The sequence below is a fragment of the Vulpes lagopus genome, chromosome 5 (assembly GCF_018345385.1).
Source record: "Vulpes lagopus strain Blue_001 chromosome 5, ASM1834538v1, whole genome shotgun sequence".
NCBI lineage: Eukaryota > Metazoa > Chordata > Mammalia > Carnivora > Canidae > Vulpes > Vulpes lagopus.
In genome coordinates, this window is record NC_054828.1 from 71185049 (window position 1) to 71204303 (window position 19255).

General features: G+C 51.8%; 1 protein-coding gene across 7 annotated transcripts in view; it reads left to right on the forward strand.

Moving 5' to 3' along the window:
- Positions 1-19255, forward strand: part of MOV10 (Mov10 RISC complex RNA helicase) — a 23928-nt gene continuing 4673 nt past the window's right edge. The window contains exons 1-14 of one of the 7 annotated variants that reach the window (XM_041754676.1): positions 499-637; positions 11691-11835; positions 12422-12474; positions 12936-13151; positions 13548-13751; positions 13937-14172; positions 14354-14612; positions 15786-15920; positions 16545-16713; positions 17423-17577; positions 17833-18009; positions 18123-18270; positions 18687-18845; positions 19093-19196. In XM_041754676.1, coding sequence (XP_041610610.1) covers positions 13579-13751; positions 13937-14172; positions 14354-14612; positions 15786-15920; positions 16545-16713; positions 17423-17577; positions 17833-18009; positions 18123-18270; positions 18687-18845; positions 19093-19196 — 1715 coding nt within the window. In that variant the 5' untranslated portion in view covers positions 499-637; positions 11691-11835; positions 12422-12474; positions 12936-13151; positions 13548-13578. Of the gene's footprint in view, positions 321-454; positions 638-11690; positions 11836-12421; positions 12475-12935; positions 13152-13547; positions 13752-13936; positions 14173-14353; positions 14613-15785; positions 15921-16544; positions 16714-17422; positions 17578-17832; positions 18010-18122; positions 18271-18686; positions 18846-19092; positions 19197-19255 lie in introns of those variants that run through there. The other 6 variants (XM_041754677.1, XM_041754673.1, XM_041754672.1 and 3 more) reach the window with 6 other exon arrangements.

Sequence of the window (19255 nt, forward strand, 5' to 3'; positions counted from 1 at the left end):
CTGGGGGAGGTGCTGCAGGACCTGCCCCGGCCGGGCCGCGGCCACCCTGGGTCCCGGCCCCTGCCCTTTGCTCTCCCGCTTTTGCAGAAGTACCGAGGCCCTGGGGGGTAGGCGTGGAAGCAGCCCCGGCGGAGGCTCCGAAGTCCTCCCGGGCGGCTCGGGGGGCCCCAGGCGGTGGCCACGTTCGGATTCTGGCCAGAAGCCAGGGGAGGGAGCTTGGGGTAAGGGGAGGGCCCTGAGGGAGGGGTCAGACTCCTTAGGAAAGAGTTAATACGGGGAGGGGGAGGGGATACGACGGAGAGACCGGAGGGAAGGCTCAGGTAGGAGGAGGACGGAGGGAGGGGAGCCCGCTGGGGAGAGGGGAGCCTGCGGGACGGGGGGTCAGTTAGGGGGCTTCCCCCTGCTGCACCCTCGTCCCAGGGCCCCAACTTACATCCGCGGCGGCGACTTTCAGTTTCATTTCCGCGGACCCTCCTGCCTGGGCCGCAGCCGCCGCCGCGATGCCCAGTAAGTTCAGCTGCCGGCAGCTCCGGGAGACGGGCCAGTGCTTCGAGAGTTTCCTGGTCGACCGGGGACTGGACATGGAGACAGATCGCGAGCGGCTGCGGACCGTTTATAACTGGGATTTCAAGATCAGGTACGGGCCAGCCCAGCCCCCGGCCCCGAGGCGCGGGCCCAGCTCACCGTCACCACCCCCTCCGCGGGGCCACCCTTCCCGCCCCGGCCCCGGGGCGCGGACGGACGCAGCTCCCCCGCGGCGCGAGCCGGCCCGGGGGCGGCGCAGATCTCGCTCCCGCGCTGTGCCCACGCCCCGCCCGCGCCGCCCGGCCGGGCCCCTGCGCCGTCTCCCCGCGCACAGCCGCCCGCGCCCCCCGGCGGCCCCGGGCCCGGGCGGGGACAGCGGGACCCCGCGCTCCCGCGCCGCTCGCGGTGGGGGGAGGGGGCCCGGGCATCGCGGGGCCGCGGGGCGAGCTGGCGGCCGGCCCGGCGCGCGGGCTCCGCGGGGACCCCCGCCCCGCCCCCGCCCCCGCCCCCTCCCCGCCCCGCCGGCGCGGCGCTGCGGCCGGGGGGCCGCTCCCCCGCGGAGCCGAGGGCCGCGGGGCCCGGGAGACGTCGGGCCGCTCCGCGAAGAGGAGCGGGGCGTCAGCTACGTGCGCGCCAGACCTCCATTAGCACCTGTGGCTTCTCCATGGAGACCCGGGCCAGCCCCCGGAGGCCCTTCTCGCCGGCGGCTGCAGGCTGTCGGGTCCCCCTTCCCTGCCAGCATCCAAGTGAAAATCAGACACTTCTCTCTGGCGAGCCACAGAAGAGTGGTTCGGGAATCACCTATCAACAGGCTGCGGCCGTGGGCCGAAAACCACGACACAATTTAGCAGGGATCGGTGTGAGGACTCACGCAGAATAAACGCGGGGCGGCGGGGATTTGGGCCTCGTACCAGACCCCTGGGAAAGGCTCCGGGTCTAAGCAGACCCAAGGGACGGTCTGGCTGCTAAAGAGTCAGAGAAGTGTTAGACTGGGTTAATGGAAGTGGCTTAGACAGAGTGACTCCACAGTGATCCGAGCATATCTGGCATTCTTTTTTTTTTTTTTTTTTTTTTTGGTAATGAGTGTCACATTTTAAGAGGGGCGTTAGCGGCTGGAGCAACATTGGAGGAAGGGGCAACGATTATAACCTGTTGGTGCCCTCACCCTGGGCTGGGCACCGTGGGGAATATGAAGAACACCACCGGGCCCGGGGGAGCAAGCGGCTCCAGGAGCATGGGGTCTGCTGCAGACCATATACTATCATAAATGGTAAAATAACAGGAATATGATAGAGGTAAGAAACCTGCTGAAGAAGAGTAAGGAAAGAGCAATTACTGTTGAGACACGTTATCAGCTCTACACATCCTTGAATTCACTTCTGTGCACAGGATGTAAGTCCTGCGGGCCTCTGAACGCAAGTCAGCTACTACTTCTGACTCTGAGAGAATGTGTTGTTTGGATGCTTGTTAGACCTGTGCAGAAGACTTGATTTAAGACTCTCGCTGTAGGGTTACTGTAGTAGAGGGGAGAGCTCTACTCCCAACACAGCAACACTGCTGAGAATTGATAGCCAACAGCAGAGTGAGGGGTCAGTGGATGGGAAGTTCCCAAGAGGACACATGAAGGGGTTGGGGGCAAGGTTGAGGCCTAATGGAGACAGGGGTTCAGAGGAGCCTGACTAAAGTTTGGCCAAGGAGAGAGTCTTATCATCTCTAAACTAAACTAAAGCTACACAATACGTACTATCCAGCCCTGGGGAAGAACAGGCTATATGGTCACTGCATACCCAAAACGAGATAAAATCTACATTATGGCTGAATTCAAGGGGTCTCAAAAGTTATTTTTACTGTATGCGCTTGTTTTTTATGCAAACAAGATACCACTTCCCCTCTTGATTATTATAGAATTTTATGTTTTCTTATGCTAATACCGTACCACCCCTCTGTAATTAGGGAATTCATGGAGAAGGTGGCACTGACCCGGGCTTTGGATTTGAAGACTTAAGGTAGTTTCAGCCCTCAGAGGAGAAGGAGGAGAAAAAGCTTACTTGTTGATTCATAGTCTGTCATGAGACCCAGTCAAAAAAAAACCTTAGAGGGGCACCTGGCTGGTTCAGTCGGTAGAGCGTGCCGCTCTTGATTTTCAGGGTCGTGAATACAAGCCCCGTGTTGAGTGTAGAGATTCTCTCTTTTTTTTTTTTAAGATTTTATTTATTTATTCATGAGAGACACACAGAGAGAGAGAGAGAGGCAGAGACATAGGCAGAGGGAGAAGCAGGCTCCATGCAGGGAGCCCAATGCAGGACTCAATCCCGGGACTCCAGGATCATGCCCTGGGCAGAAGGCAAGCGCTAAACCACTGAGTCACCCAAGTGTCCCGAGTGTAGAGATTCTTTAAAAAAAAAAAACAAAAAACCTGAGAAATTTTTGCCTTGAAAAAGAGGGAAATTGGAGAGAAACAAGATCATAATCCTTGAATATTTTGAAGACTCACAGTGGAGCGGATTATACTTCCCTGTCACTCCAGAAGGCAGAGCTAGTTTCATTCAATATGCCCCCCTCACACTCTCCATGCCCCCACGCCAGGCAAATGGAGCTTTCTTTTGTGATTACAGAGAACTTTATTTTTATTTTATTTTTTTAATTTATGATAGTCACAGAGAGAGAGAGGCAGAGACACAGGCGGAGGGAGAAGCAGGCTCCATGCACCGGGAGCCCGATGTGGGATTCGATCCCGGGTCTCCAGGATCGCGCCCTGGGCCAAAGGCAGGCGCCAAACCGCTGCGCCACCCAGGGATCCCTACAGAGAACTTTATTAACGCATCCTTTAAACCCAGGCTGCAATGCTGTGACATCAACCCTCATCCTCCCGGTGAGAATTCACTGCTCCTTCCTCTGGGCTCTCAGAGCTCATTCTTCACACCCAGGCTGTAGCTCAATGGTACTGCGTTGTTCCCGACCGGACTGTTGGATCCTCAGGAGGTGGGGACAGGCTTTTTTGTCAATATTGGCACCCTCCCTCCGTCCCCAGCCCAGAGCCTGGCAGGTAGTTGATGCTCGCTCTGTAATTGCTGGCAGGATGTAATTGAATTAAGTCAAGTTGATCTACAAGAGAGACAGCTGCTGCGGGAGGGCGATAGCAGGTCACCCCGCCCCCCCCCCCCCCCGCAGGAATTCTAGGGAGATTTCCCTACACTGGGGAGGGTGCATGCCTTCTAGCTAGGTTCTTTCAGAATGTTGTGGTGTTCTGCTGCCAACTTTTTGCCCTTTCCCATCGTTCATTATTTAACAAACATATTTAATGAGGCTCTGCTCCGGGCCTTGGTTCCTGCCTCCGTAGTCTGGGGCGGTAGCAGTGGCAGTGGCAGATGTGTAGACAAACACATAATAGAGTGCTGCTGGGGCTGGGATAGTGTCTGGATAGCCGGGGTTCAAATCCTGGCTCAGCCACTTAAATGAGTTGCATTGGATTTTGAACAACTATCTAAATTTTCCTGTTATGTGTATAGAATAATGCCCTCCTCTCAAGGTGGTGTGAGGCCAAAAGCCGCTACCCCAGTTAACCTCTTTACCACGCAGCGGCGTGGGCTCTGTATGGGGTAGCTGGCGTTAGTACAGTGGTGGCTGGGAGGCTGTTGGTTGTCTGGAGGAGTGGCCGGGGTCAGAAGTTTCCAGATAGGACTGCTCTTGCCTTGGGCAGGAGACTCCTTCAACCAGCTGCGGCCAACTGCTTGTGAGCAAAGCAAAACTGCGAGTTGCTGTAGATGCCCAGAAGGAGCCTAAGGAAGAGGCGGCAGTGAAACAACTATTTCATTACCGTCTCGATTAGTCCTCGGACAGAAGGTCCCTTCTGTCCCGGACGCGGTGGGCGAGTGTAACTCAGAGACCCGACCCTATAGAGGAGTCAGAGGTTTCTCCGCCAGAGTGATGTTGGAACCAAATCCTGAATGAGAAATGGGAGTGCACAGATGGAGGGGCAAGGGGACAGCATTTCAGGCCCAGAGGGAGTAGCACCCCTGCGAGCCAGGAGTGAAGTCCATGATGCTGACTGAGGCCTGAGGGAGGTGGGGCTAGATGGCCCAGGACCCTGCCAGCTGCCCAGAGGCCTGGTGTGTTTGCTTACTTTTAGTCTTAACAGGAATAAGAAAGCCCGGAAAGTTTCAGACTAGGAGCTGATGGATTCAGGGTTTTAGAGAGATTTTCTGCCTTCTGGCCTGGAGGACGGCCGGCTCAGGGAGACCGCTATCACAGTGAAGAATACATTTCACTCCGGAGCCTGGTGATACGCTGCTTTCAGAGAACAGTGTGTGTCCTTGAAACGGGACAGAGCCTCACTCCCTGCCCTCTGTTATTTTTTATTGTATTCTACTTCAGTGTTATGAAAATCCTGGTCTTGACCCACTAATGAGAGTTGCGACTCAGTTTGTAAAAACACAGAACTAGATGTCCCTTCAAGATCGCTGCCAAACTTGATGTTTGGTTCTGAAATGCCATTCCTCTAGTCCTGAGATCCTCCAGCACTGCATCTTAAAAAGATTTGTTGTTGTTCACCAAACACATGACAGGGACCCAGGGCAGGCCATCAAAGACTGAGGAGGCCCACAGGCACAGGGAGGTCTGCAGAGGGATACGAGTGGGTGAGAATGGCCCAGGTACCAGTTGAAGGATCCATGTGAGGACCTGAGCCTCAGTTTCTTCTTCTCTAAAATGGGACGATAATAGCTGCTATCTGATTGTGATGATTAAGTGAGATAATACATCGGGTACTTGTAGGGGCAAACAGGGAGTGTTCAATAAATGTTGCCTGTTGTTGATGGTGTTGCTGTGTTTGCATGAACGTTGTTATGCAGAGGATCCCAGATGTCGTTTTAAAAGGTGAGACTCTGTCTTTTAGGCCATGGAGTCATGAATGGGGGCCATGATCCCATATTCCGGGGGTAATTCCTGCTAGTTTAGGGGAAGAAACACAAAATACTAATAAACAGAAGGAAAGATCTTCGACTATGTCAGTTAACCAGCGAAATGAAGGTTTAAGCAAGATACCATTTTCTGAAGAAAAAAAAAGATAACCATTTTCTAGTTTGGCAGATTGTCAAAAAATTGAAAAGATTGAAGATTTCTGAGGTTAGGGTCTAGGAAAAGGGTATTCTCAAATTCTTGTCAGTAATAATGTTAAGTTCATACAACCTGTTTAGAGCACAATTCGGCAGAACTTCCCAAAGTTGTAAAGAGTCATTCTGTGTGACCCAAAAGTTCTCCTTGAAGGCATTTGTCCCATAAGTCTCCTGCTAGTACAGGCGTCTGTGTGCATGGATGGTTATTTATTATAACATTTGAAATAGCCAGCAGTTGTAGGTGCCTGACTGTCTATCACTGGACAAACAGCTAACACACCACGTACGTTCATACCACGCTGTCCTTTGTGGCCATCCAAAGAGTGGAGTGGCCTGGTACAATGTCCGGAAGGATGCCCATGGTAGTAAAAGAAGCCTGACAACATGAGAGTGTGTGCAGCACCTGGGCGGCTCAGTTGGTGGAGTGTTCGACTCTTGATCTCAGGTCTTGATCTCAGGGTTGTGAGTTCAAGCCCCATGTTGGGTGTGGAGCCTACTTTAAAAAAAAAAAAAGAAAGAGAGAGAGAGAGAGGAAGAGAGAGAGAGAGAGAGAGAGAGAAAAAGAAAGAAGAAAGAAAGAAAGAAAGAAAGAAAGAAAGAAAGAAAGAAAGAAAGAAAGAAAGAAAGAGAAAGAAAGAAAAAAAAATCTTTATGGAAAAATATACCCTGAACAGTTAAGCTGACAGTTGGGAGTGAGGGCCCCTAATGTTCTGTGTTAGATGTTTGTGTTGTTTAAAAGTTTTTTGATCCTTTGGATGTCCACCCCTTCATGTATCTCTTTACGTACCCATACTGTCATCACACCTCTGTCAGTTTGGCCCCCTGGGATCATTATAATATATATATATATCCTTGTTTATTGTGGGTCCCTCCCCATAGCAGTATCCCCCCTCCATTTCCACTGTCTGCCCCACGCTCAGGAAACTCCTACTGTCAACTAGGGTGTTCTTTGGGTTGTTTTATTTAAAAAGGATCAGGCTGGGGATGCCTGGGTGGCTCAGCAGTTGAGCTTCTGCCTTTGGCTCAGGGCCTGATCCTAGGGTCCTGGGATCGAGTCCTGCGTTGGGCTCCCCACAGGGAGCCTGCTCTCCCTCTGCCTATGTCTCTGCCTCTCTCTCTCTGCATAAAGTCTCTCATGCATAAAGTCTTTAAAATAAATAAATAAATAAATAAATAAATAAATAAATAAATAAATAAATAAATAGAAATAAAAAGGATCAGGCTGTATGCATTTCCCACATCCTGCTTTTCTTACTCAACGACACATTACAGAAATCATTCCTGATCATCTGGTGTAGACCTCAAATACATTTCGGATTCCCCCTGCCAACATTTTATTATGAAAAACTTCAAATACAAAGAAAGGTTGAAATAATTGTACAGCGAACACCACCCATATACCCTCACCTAGATTTCTTTTTTTTTTTTCCTCACCTAGATTTCTTAGTGTTTTTACACACCTGCCCACTGATCCATCTTCGTGTTTTCAGTGCATTTCTTTTTCTTTTTTTAAGATTTTATTTATTTATTCATGAGAAGCAGAAATAAAGGCAGAAGGAGAAGCAGGCTTCCTGCGGGGAGCCTGATGTGGGACTTGGGACTCGATCCCAGGACCCCGGGATCTCGACCTGAGCCAAAGGCAGATGCTCAACCGCTGAGCCACCCAGGGGCCCAGATGCAGACTTCAGTGCACCTCACCCCAAACAATTCAGTATGATTGTTATTAACTATAGGAGTTCAAATTTTAAATGAAACGTATAAACCATGAATTGGACACATTTTGACGATTCTATGGAGGTTTTTTTTAAGATTTTATTTATTTATTTGAGAAAGAGAAAGAGCAGGGGAGGGGCATAGGGGGAAGCAGACTCCCCTGCTGAGCAGGGAGATGTATGCAAGGCTTGATTCCCTAGGACTCCGGGGTCATGACCTGAGCCCCAAAGGCAGAAGCTTAACCAACCAACCCACCCTTGCACCTCCCCGTTCTATGAGTTTTAACAAATCCACACATTGTGTGTCTTCCCTATCAACATCTAGAAGATGACATCATCTCCGAAAGTTCCCTCACCTTTCCTGGTTGGTCCTCACCCATACCCGCCCAGAGAAAACCACAGCTCTGTTTTTTGTTTTTTTTTTCGAGATTGCGCTTATCTGGAACTTCATTTAATAGAATGGGGGGTGGGGCAGCCCGGGTGGCCCAACGGTTTAGTGCTGCCTTCAGCCCAGGTCATGATCCTAGAGACCCGGGACGGAGTCCCCACGTCAGACTCCCTGCATGGAGCCTGTTTCTCCTTCTGCCTGTCTCTCTCTCTCTCTCTCTCATGAATAAATAAATAAAATCTTTAAAAAAAATAGAATCGGGATATGCACTCGGGGGTTTTTTTGTTTTGCTCTTTTAAATATTTTATTTATTTTAGAGAGAGCGTGGGGCGGGGAGGAGCAGAGAGAGATAGAGCCCCCCCCCCCCCCCCCCCCCCCGCCCAGACTCCCGACTGAGCGTGGAGCCTGGACATGGGCTTGCTCTGGAGCCTGAGCTCAGCCATCTTTACCTCAGCATAACGTTTTGTTTGTTTTAAGTAAACTCTACCCCAAACGTGGGTTGCAAACTGGACCCCAAGGTAAGAGTTGCATGCTCTGTTAGCTGAGCCAGCTTGGCACCCTCCCCCCCATAACGTTTTTGAAATTCATCCATGTTGTGTGTCTCTGCAGCTTCTTTTTTTTTTTTTTTTTTTTTCTGCAGCTTCTTTTTATCACTGGGTACTGTACTTCACCCAGATACAAATCACAGTGCCTTTTATCCTGCGCTCACGGACGTTGTTCTCAGTTCTGGACTATTTTGAATAAAATTGCTGTGAAGAGTCTTGTATGTTTCATCAAGGGATACGCCTGGGAGGAGGATGGCTGCATCACAGGGTAGATAGGTGTTTATTCTTATTTTAAAATTTTAAGCAAATTGCTTAACCTCTTTTTTGGTGATTGGCAGCCAAGTCCACTCGTTGTGACCTTATCTAGGGTGAGGCTGTCTCAGCTTTGCCTAGTTCCTGCCGGTTTCCTGAGCCCATTTCTCAACTTCCCAGCAACTTGCTGATAAATAGGTCTTTTCACTTAAATCAGCCATAATTTTATTATTTTTGCTTATAACTAATAATTCAAAATGTACGTAGTTGTCTAAAAGTAATGTGACTGGGTCTTGGTCTTCATGTTTGTTTTTTTGTTTGTTTTAAGATTTTATTTATTTATTCACGAGAGACACAGAGATAGAGGGAGAAGCAGGCTCCCTTTGGGGAACCTGAATTAGGACTCAATCCCAGGACCCTGGGATCATGACCTGAGCCCAAGGCAGATGCTCAACACTGAGCCACCCAGGTGCCCCAGTCTTCAAGGATTTTACTTCCTTTCCACCACCTACCTTCCTTTATATATATTATATTTGTTTATATGTTTATTTATTATATGTGTATGTATATGTATTGTTATATCTGTGTCTAAGTTTGGACAAAATATGTAAAGGATTATATGGATCACATATTTATTATATTTATAATGGTATGTGATATTATATAAACATCCAAGTTTGGACGATATATGTATAACCTGACAGGTAACATCCCAACCACTGCACACACAGCAGTGCTTTGTGCCACCCGGTGGTTCATTTTGCACTGTCATCTGTATTATTTTTAAAAGAATAGTCTGAAATTATTTGATAAATTCTCTCTCATTCTCCCAGCAAGTATTGAATAAATACCAGTGCTAGGTCCATACTAGGTGTTATAGTTGTGTTTTCTAATGAATTTTTATTGTACATATAACATTCTTCCTGATTAAAAATCAGAACATTGCCACATATGCTTAGTTTTATATGAAACAGCAACTTTTTCCAAAGTGATTGTATCAGAGTGTACTCTGACTGACTATTCACGAGTGTTCCGGTGTGTCTGTGTCCTTGTCAACATTTGGTGTTGTCAGCCTTTTAGATTTTAGCCATCTGGGTGGGTGTGATGTGTTCTTTTTCATCGCTACCTAGTATTCCATGTTATGGGCATTGGCAATTTATTCAGTTGTCTCCCTGTTGATGGACATTTTTTGTTTCCAGTTCTCGGCTGCTGTGACTAAGTCTGTAGTGTGCATGCTCACTTTACTTACATTAATTTTACATTACTTTACGCTAATTATATTAATTTTACATCGTAAATATGATCAGATCCCATCAGATCCTCATGCACAGGCACTTTTCTTTCTGTGGGAAACCTTTCCAGGCTTGCGATGCCGGAGTTAAAGGATACCTATACTTCACATGTTAGGAGACATTGCCAGATTATTTGCGGAAAGCTTATCATACTTCACTTTCCTACCAGCCATGTATGAGAGCCCGCTTCCACACATATGCCTAAGAGTAATACATGCTCTATTTCCTCCTTTTGTCAGCCTAATGGAAGTAAAGTGGTGTCTCATTCTGACTGTAATTTGCATTTCTCTGCCTTAGGAACATCTTTTCATCTGGTCATCTGGATGTGTTCATCATTTTTTTTTTCTAGAAATCTGGGTGACTAGATGTAGAATACAAGAATTGGGACCTTTTCCCACAAGTATGTACTAGGTTTCTGATGAAAAAAGATTTTTTGTGTGTGTGATGGCTGTTGCTTTAGACCAGGGTTAGAAAATTTTGGGGTAGTGGTAACAGGCATGGGGAATAATTTGAGAAATACTTAGATCGTAGTATCCAAGGTAAAGGTTGCAAAATTTGCAAAGTTGAGGTCCTTCCTGCCTGTGTGCCCATGTGGAAGTTTCCAAAAATAGGAGATTTCACATTCAAATTATGATTTGGGCTTCTCTCTCTCTCTATCTCTCTCTTTAAAGATTCGTTTATTTGAGAGAGAGAGAGTACACAAATGGGGAGAGGGAGTGCAGAGGGGAAGCAGAGGAGTGGCACTGCCGAGAGCCTGACTAACTTAATGAGGCTCTGTCTCTAGAGCAGGAGATGAAGACCTGAGCTGAAACTGAGAGTCGATTGTGTAACCAACTGAGCAACCCAGACGCCCGATTTGGGCTTCTCTTAAAAGCCAGAAGATCTGGCCGCCCTGGGGCTCTCTTCCCCGCCAGCCACAGCCGTCTGGAGATGAGTAGCAAGCAGGTGGCCCCCCGTGAGCCCCTCTTGAGACAAGGCATTCACTCTCAGCTTTGTTGAGAGCCCTGTTTGCTCCCCAGCACTAAGCTGAGAGCTGGCCAGATCTCAAGGCACCTGCGCTGTTGTTTTCTTAAGTGGAATTAGGAGGAATGTGAGTCCTTCTTCCACTGATGGCTCAGAAATGGGACTCTCCGGGTGCCTGACGGGGCTCAGGTTATCGAAGATGCCCATGGAGCCTGTCTTCTGCTGGTATTTGAGGCTGTGCTCCATCTGTGGAACTTAAGCAAGGGGCCCTGGTAAATGACAGTGACTCCTGATTTTCAGCCCTTTGTGACCTCAGCAGCATCTGAACCTGATACCTGCTGCTGAGACTGCCTGCTGATTCCCCTCCCTCCCCCAGGGCTTCCCTCTCTTTTCCCCTCCTCCTCAGATTGTCTGTGTCTCCACTCTTATGCTGCTCACACTCCCTGGGGAAATCCTGAACACTTCCATGGTTATAACTACAACCTGAGGACTCCTGAGTGTTAGGCTAGACTCGGCTTGGCTTTGGCGTGAGTTCTCAGTTTCTGACTCATGGAACAGGCTGCCACTGGACCACACACAGGAACCTCCAACCGAACATTGCAAGTCCAAATGTCCTAGTCAGCCCTCCCACCTCCTCCACGTCCTCCTCCTTGTCCTTCTCCTGTCCTTACCTCCTATCTCAGGAGTGACCCCTGAAGCCGAGCCATTGATCTGAGTACTGTCCCAGACTCCTCCCTCTTCCCCTTCCTGTCAGTCACCAGGTTCTGCTAATTTTACACTCTAAATATTATCAGATCTGGCCCCCTCTTTTGTCCTCACCACCACCCTGTTCAGGCCCTTGTCATCTTTTAATTGGACTGTTGCAATGGCCCTTTGCTAACTGGTGTCCCTGCCTACAGTCTTGCCGCCAGCAAATCCATCCTCCAATCCTGATGCCAGAGTGATCTGAAATGCAAATATGATCTTGCCACTCCCCTGCTTAAAACCCACCAACCGAGGGGGTTCTGTAACCAGTGTAGCCTCTGCCTCTGCCGTGGGCTGAAAGTAAGTTGTTACTACTCCTACTACCACTGCTACTGTTAGTACTACTATTACTACTAATAAGAATACTAATAATAGTAGGTGACATTTACTGCTCATTTCTTACCATGCTTTCAAAAGATTTATTGTCTTCTTAAAACAAAACAGCTGATTCAAAGTTTTCCGAACATTTGCTTGGGGTGAGAAGGCAGAGGGGCAGAGCGACAGGCAGGGGGCACCAGGGAATTGTCTGCACCGTAAATGATTTTGGTAATATGCCAGTGAGTGACCGAGCTACTCTAGCCTTCATAGTTACCGTGGTTCTCCGGAACTAGGATTTCCTTTCATTCCCTGTCACGCACTGAGGGAGGGTGGTCAGCTGGCCAGACCCCGACTGTGTCACATGTGGGGATGTCCTCTGGCTCCCAGTTGCCAGGAACGAAGGGGAGTCGCTGGCCTTCACGGTCAAGTGTAGGCTCCGTGGCCCGGCATGCCGAACTCCAAGACCTGCTCCCTGCCCGCCTCTGCTGCCTCCCACCACGCCCTCCTGCACTTCTCACCATAGTGCAAGCAGACTGTGTGTGATTACTAATCCTAGCATACCTTACAGAGATCTGTGTGCCAGGCACTGGGCAGATGGATACCGCGGTGCCCGGCCCTCAGGTAGGCCTCATAACAACCCTGCAAGGTACCTTGGCATCATCCCTGTTCTGTGTGGGAGGAAAGTGATGCTCTTGAGGGAAGTCGTCTGAGGTAGCCCAGCTGGGAGCCAGGTGGCAGGCTGCCCCCAGCCCCAGCACTTGCTTTTGCACCCCCTCCACCTTGGCTTCCACTTGGCCCTCCCTCTTGTGCCTGGCTGACACCCCTTCGTTCTTCAGGACCCAGTCCTGGAGAAACCTCCATGGCTGTGCCCCTGGCGGCTTGCCGGAACCCACAGGTTGGGTCTGTGCTGGGCTTCTCCAGGCGGGCCTGGATCTCTTGTCTCATTGAAGCCCCCAGGCCCTAGCGCAGTGTCTGGCACATGACAGGTCTCTGTAAGAGTTGAGCTGACTAAACAATTCCAGGCACTAACCCGCAAGGTTTTTGTCCTTCTGACCAGTGTTCCCTGTCTTCACCTTCTCTAGGCACAAAACCAAGCTATTTGATCTCTGGAGAAGGATCCTTTCCCTTCCTGCTTGGGTCCCATCTGCACCCTTGACTTCGGGTGGAAACGCTGTCTCATCAGCCACCTGCCCACACACCCTGGACATCTGTGCTCTCTCTGACCCCTCTCCCTCCTCAGCGTGGGGCGGGACCCCAGATCCACCCTCTGCATCAGTTCCTTTGGCTTCTCCTTAGCCGTAGGCTTCCCCTTAGCCTTAGCTCTGGGTTGTTTGTATTTTCCTGTCCCGAACAGCTCCCGCCCCCCAAGTCTCCATTTCTTTCTCTCTCTTCCCTTAGTCCTCGGAATCACCAGCCCAGTACTATGTTTTCCTCCTCAGCAATGCACAGTCTGCAACCTGCCATTTTAAACAATCGGATTTTGTCTTAGGAAGTCCTATTGAATTCCCCTAAAATGTTAACAATTCCTGTGACACCCCCCTGCCTCCCACCCCTGCCCCCTGTCCTTGGTCTCCTTCCCTGGGCCCTGTCCTGTTCCGGCCTCCGGGCTAGACACTGCCCCCACCACCCCCCCGACCCCCACCCCCAGCCAGCCCTGCCTTCCCTCACTTCCCAGTCTCCTCTGCTTCTGGCAGCTTCGGGACCCCTGCCCCTGGCTTCTCATCCATGCTGTATGGAATGAAGATCGCAAATCTGGCCTACGTCACCAAGACTCGGGTCAGGTTCTTCAGACTCGACCGCTGGGCCAACGTGTGGTTCCCAGAAAAGAGGAGAGTGAGGCTGGGGTCAGACGTCAGCAAACACCGCAAGTCACTACTGGCCAAGATCTTCTACGACAGGTGGGTGGGAGTGGGTGTGGGGGGGGACGCCGAGTGGCGGAGGGAAGAGTGGGTCGCCTCAGGTTGGGGTAAGGCCCTGTTCTTCAGGGAGGGGGGAGGAGCGGGGAGGGGGGTTGTCCTTGAGCTCCGCTGGCACCGTGCCAGCCTCCCCGGCCCAGCCCCGCCTCGACTCCCACTCTCCCTAGGGCTGAGTATCTTCACGGGAAACATGGGGTGGACGTGGAGGTCCAGGGGCCCCATGAAGCCCGAGATGGGCAGCTCCTTATCCGCCTGGATTTGAACCGCAAGGAGGTGCTGACCTTGAGGCTTCGGAATGGAGGGACCCAGCCCGTCACCCTCACTCATCTTTTCCCGCTCTGCCGGACCCCCCAGTTCTCCTTCTACGATGGGGACCAGGAGCTGCCCTGCCCCCTGGGCCCCGGTGAGTGGGGCTTGGTGGGCAGGAACAACCGGGGGTTCGGGCTTGCCCATCCGGAAGGGTTGGGGCCTCCGGAAACACACCCCTGCAGCCACTCTGTTGCTGGCTCAGGGATGGGGTACGTATGGGCAGGTGCTACTGGGGGTCCCTCCCCTGCGCCCCCTCACTCCACCTCCTCTGTCAGGCGATTGCTATGAGCTGCACGTCCACTGCAAGACCAGCTTCGTGGGCTACTTCCCGGCCACGGTGCTCTGGGAGCTGCTGGGCCCCGGGGAGCCGGGTTCAGAAGGAGCTGGCACTTTCTACATCGCCCGCTTCTTGGCTGCCGTGGCCCACAGCCCCCTGGCCGCACAGCTGAAGCCCACGACTCCCTTCAAGCGGCCCCGGATCACTGGAAACCCTGTGGTGACCAGCCGGATAGAGGAAGGAGAGAGACCTGACCGGTAACGCCTTTCCCTCCCACCCGGTCTGGGCCGGGGTGCCCAGTGCAACAGTGGGGGCCCCCTTTCCAAGTGCCTTTGTAACTCTCCTAGGCCTCAGAGACCTTTTCTGGTGAGGACGGAAGTTGAAGGTGACTCAGAAAAAGTGCTAAATATTTTCGATCATATGACAGGTTGTCAGGCAGCCTGTGGTAGACCTCACTCTCTCCTTTTTACAACTCTGTTGAGTTAATTCACATACCATACAGTTCACTCATTTAAAGTATACACTGCAGGTTCTCAGTATATTCACAGAGAAGGGCACCTGCCATCACAATCCATTTTAGAGCACTTCACCAGAGGGACACCTGGGTGGCTCAGCGGGTGGAGCATCTGTCTTCAGCTTCAGGGCGTGACCCCGAGGTCCTGGGATCGAGTCCCCATCGGGCTCCCTGCAGGGAGCCTGCTTCTCCCTCTGCCTCTGTCTCTGCCTCCTATCTGTGTCTCTCATGAGTAAATAAATAATGAAATCTTGAAGAAAAACCACCAAGAAGTGAACCTATGCCCTTTAGCTATCATCACATTTGCTCCCCATTCTCCCAGCCCTAAGCAACCACTCATCTGCCTTCTGTCTCTATAGGTTTCCCTATTTGAACATTTCATATGAATGGAATCCTATAATTTGTGTAGACCTCTCTTTCTAATATGGCTAGAGGTTTACAGATTACTAATCTAGAAAAAAGCAAACTCGCAGCTGCACTCTTTTTGTTAAAACGGCACATGTGGAATACATACTGACAAAGAAGAGTCTAGAAGTTTACCTACCAAAAACTTAGGTGTTGGTTATCCCTGGATGATGAGAGTGTTATTTGCTCCTTTATTATCTATTTTCTGATTTTTTTTCTCTAAGGAACATAGATTATTTATATCCATATTATTTACATATATGTGTGTTGCTTGTGTGTTTTTTGAACATTTCCAATAATGGAGCTTTCCAAAAAGGAGAATGGAGCCTTGGGGCAAGTAGCCTCATGAGGGTAGTAAGCTCTGCCTCCTTGGGCAAAAGCTCCCTCCCCTCTCCAGCAATAGTTTTCTAGAAGGGCTTCTTGCATCTTCCGGGGACAGGCCGTCTCTGCCTCTCCGAAGCTGCAGGGATCTCTGAGTTTGTGGTTACTTTTCTTTTCCCTGTTCTTGCAGCGCTAAGGGCTATGACCTGGAGCTGAGTATGGCGCTGGGGACTTACTACCCACCCCCTCGCCTCCGGCAGTTGCTCCCAATCCTTCTTCAGGACACAAGTATCTTCACTGCCCCAAAGGAGATTGCTGAGATCAAGTAAGAGCCACACCCCCACACCCCCGCTGCTTTATGTCTCTTCAGACTGCCCCATAGCTCTGCCCCCAGCCTCCTGTGCTCTGTTCCTTCCTCTACTGAGCACATATCACATGCCAGGCACTGTTCAAGGTGAATCATTCACATGAGGGCCTTGCCCATTGCAGTGGGGAGAAGGGAACATGTATCTTACAGTTTCATGCGTGCTGAGTACTATGAGGTAAAGCCAGGCTTCCAGCGAAAGGGGACAGGACATGCAGTCTTGCGGAGGGCAGTTGTTAGTGTTGGCCTCTTTGAGATGCTGACATTGGGATAAGGCGAGGATGTTAAGTCTCAAGGGCATCTTGGGGGGAGAATGTTCCAGGCCCAAGGACCGGTAGTGCAGATGCCAGGTCTGGTCCAAGTGGGTGGGGGCAGCAGCGTTGGGAGGAAGGAATGGAGAGCCAGGGCTCCATGCTCTGAGGCCTCTGACCCCTACCCACTTCTCTGCCCTTCTAGTCTTCCCTGATCTCTTGGTGCTTTCAGAGCCCCAGAGCTGTGGGTGGGAGGGAGGACGCTCCCGGGCATGGGGGGTGCCTGACTAGTCCTGTTCCTGCCCCGTCCCATCTGCCCACCCGCCCCTGCCAGGGCCCAGCTGGAGACAGCCCTGCAGTGGAGAAGCTACGAAGTGAAGCTCCGGCTGCTGCTGCACCTGGAGGAGCTGCAGATGGAGCATGACATCCGGCACTATGACCTGGAGTCAGTGCCCATGACCTGGGACCCCGTAGACCAGAACCCCAGGCTTCTCACACTGGAGGTCAGGGCATCCCGATGTGGTATGGGGAGAGGAAAATGCTCTTCCTGATGGCAGGGCAAAATATGAGTAAGGATGAACTTGTTCCTGTGCCCAAAATGGGTGTCGGAGCAGGGCAGTGGGCAGGCAAGGCCCAGTTTGTAGTCCAGACAGGGCTGACACTGGGCGAGGGCTCTCTCTGGGCCTCTGTTCCCTTATCTGGAAAGTACAGAGCTGGGCTAGATACTTCATCCGCCCTTTGCTGGCTCTCAGATGTTGCGTGTTGTGCACTGGAGCCCAGAGTAACACATGAGTGTAGATTTCTGCATACAGGGGCGGCGGTGGCAGTGGGGCTGGGCCAGGGTGATCAGAGAAAGATTCCCGCAGGAACTGAATTTTGAGCAAGATTTCAAGGGCAGCACAGGAACTGAGTTGGCCAACAGGGCCAGTGGATGAGCTGGGAAGCCAGCTCTCAAGTTCTGAAAGTGTGCAGGAAGGGTTTCCAGGACTGCCCGGCTCAGCATCTCTGCAGTCTGGGCCAATTTGTTTCCTTGCTCATCCCCTGACTTTGGCCCTGGCAGGGTAGAGAGGAAAGAAACAAAGCTCCCTGGGTTTTGGGGTAGAAGGACAGCCTCAGTCCTTGTCCCTCAGAGGAGGTCTGGAGAGCCCAGGGGTTGGGACCCACAGTTAGCCATCCCTGGAATAGAAGCTTGCTTGCGTCCACACCCCATAGGTTCCCGGAGTGACCGAGAGCCGCCCCTCAGTGCTACGGGGTGACCACCTGTTCGCACTTCTGTCCTCTGAGACACATCAGGAGGACCCTGTCACCTACAAGGGCTTTGTACACAAGGTGGAATTGGATCGTGTCAAGCTGAGCTTTTCCACGAGGTAGGTGTTGGGGGACCCATGAGCTGCTACAAGGGTCTGCACATATTTCTCAGGCTAAAGGAGTGGATGTGTTTCTCCCTGAGAGAGAAGTGGGACCCCAGGACAGAGCTCATTCTTCAGGGGGACCCTGAGCTGCCTCAGCAGCAGCTTCTGGATGGATTGCATGGCTATCTTGAGAAGTGGGAATGGTATCAGGGTAGATGCAGAGCCACGGCCCCCTAACTGGAGCTCTTTCCCCCACCTTCTTTCCCAAAGCCTCCTGAGCCGCTTTGTGGATGGGCTGACCTTCAAGGTGAACTTCACCTTCAACCGCCAGCCCCTGCGCGTGCAGCACCGCGCCCTGGAGCTCACAGGCCGCTGGCCGCTGTGGCCCATGCTCTTTCCCGTGGCCTCCCGTGGGGTCCCGCTGCTGCCCTCGGATGTGAAGCTCAAGTGAGACCGGGCAGGGGTGCCTTAGGGCTGCTTGGAGTGTGGGGCACAGGGGATGGGAGTTGGGAAGGCCTCTGGTGCACAGGGCCACCTCATGTTTACGGCCCCTCTGCCAGGCTGTACGACCGCAGTCTGGAGTCGAACCCCGAGCAGCTGCAGGCCATGAAGTACATCGTTATGGGCACTACCCGCCCAGCCCCCTACATCATCTTTGGGCCTCCAGGCACTGGCAAGACTGTCACCCTAGTGGAAGCCATTAAGCAGGTAGGGCCTGAGCGTAGATCTGGGGCCTTTGCCAACACCCCACTCCCAGCCCCAGGGACCAAGTAGTTCTCAGATTCTGGGTGCCCCCAGCTCCCTGATCACCCGTGGGTTGGTGTTGAAGCCAGGGTCGCCGTTGAGCATTGTTTTGTAGGCTGGGTGGTGCACAACTCAGAGTGACTGATCATTCGGCCATCACAGACCCAAGTGTTTACTACAACAGTACTCCCACAGGAAAGTGTGTCCCTGGACTAGGGGGCTGGCAAGGGACCTTCAGAACTTGCCGTTTGTGTCACTGCTTCCCTCAGGTCTGGGAGATAAATGCCACCCTGTGCAACAGGGGTCACAACCAAGTCTGTCCCATACCCCTCCCTCTAGAACCAGAGAAGCCACTTCCCACACTACTTATCACCCCTCAGGTGGTAAAGCACTTGCCCAAAGCCCACATCTTGGCCTGCGCTCCATCCAACTCAGGAGCTGACCTTCTCTGTCAGCGGCTCCGGGTCCACCTGCCCAGCTCCATCTACCGCCTCCTGGCCCCTAGCAGGGACATTCGCATGGTGCCCGAAGACATAAAGGTACCTGGAGGAATGTGGAGGGCTGAGGGGTGGCAGGTGCTGGGAGGCTCCGGGTCAATGCCGAAGCCAGGAAACTCGAGGTTATGTGGATTCTGATACTCGCTGTGGGACCCTGGGTGGGTTGGGACCCATCTGTGGCCAGGGAAGCAAAGAGGGGTGAAGGAGATTGTCCAGGAGACCCCGAGCCAGAGTGAAGGTGAAGTTGGGTGGGCCTGGCTTATTCCTCCTCTCCCTTCACACCCCACAGCCCTGCTGTAACTGGGATGCAAAGAAAGGGGATTATGTGTTTCCCGCCAAGAAGAAGCTGCAGGAATATCGTGTCTTAATTACCACCCTCATCACGGCCAGCAGGTGGGTGTGTATGTCAACCATGTGTGTGAGGAAGGAGGTAGTGGGCCGGGGAGATGGGG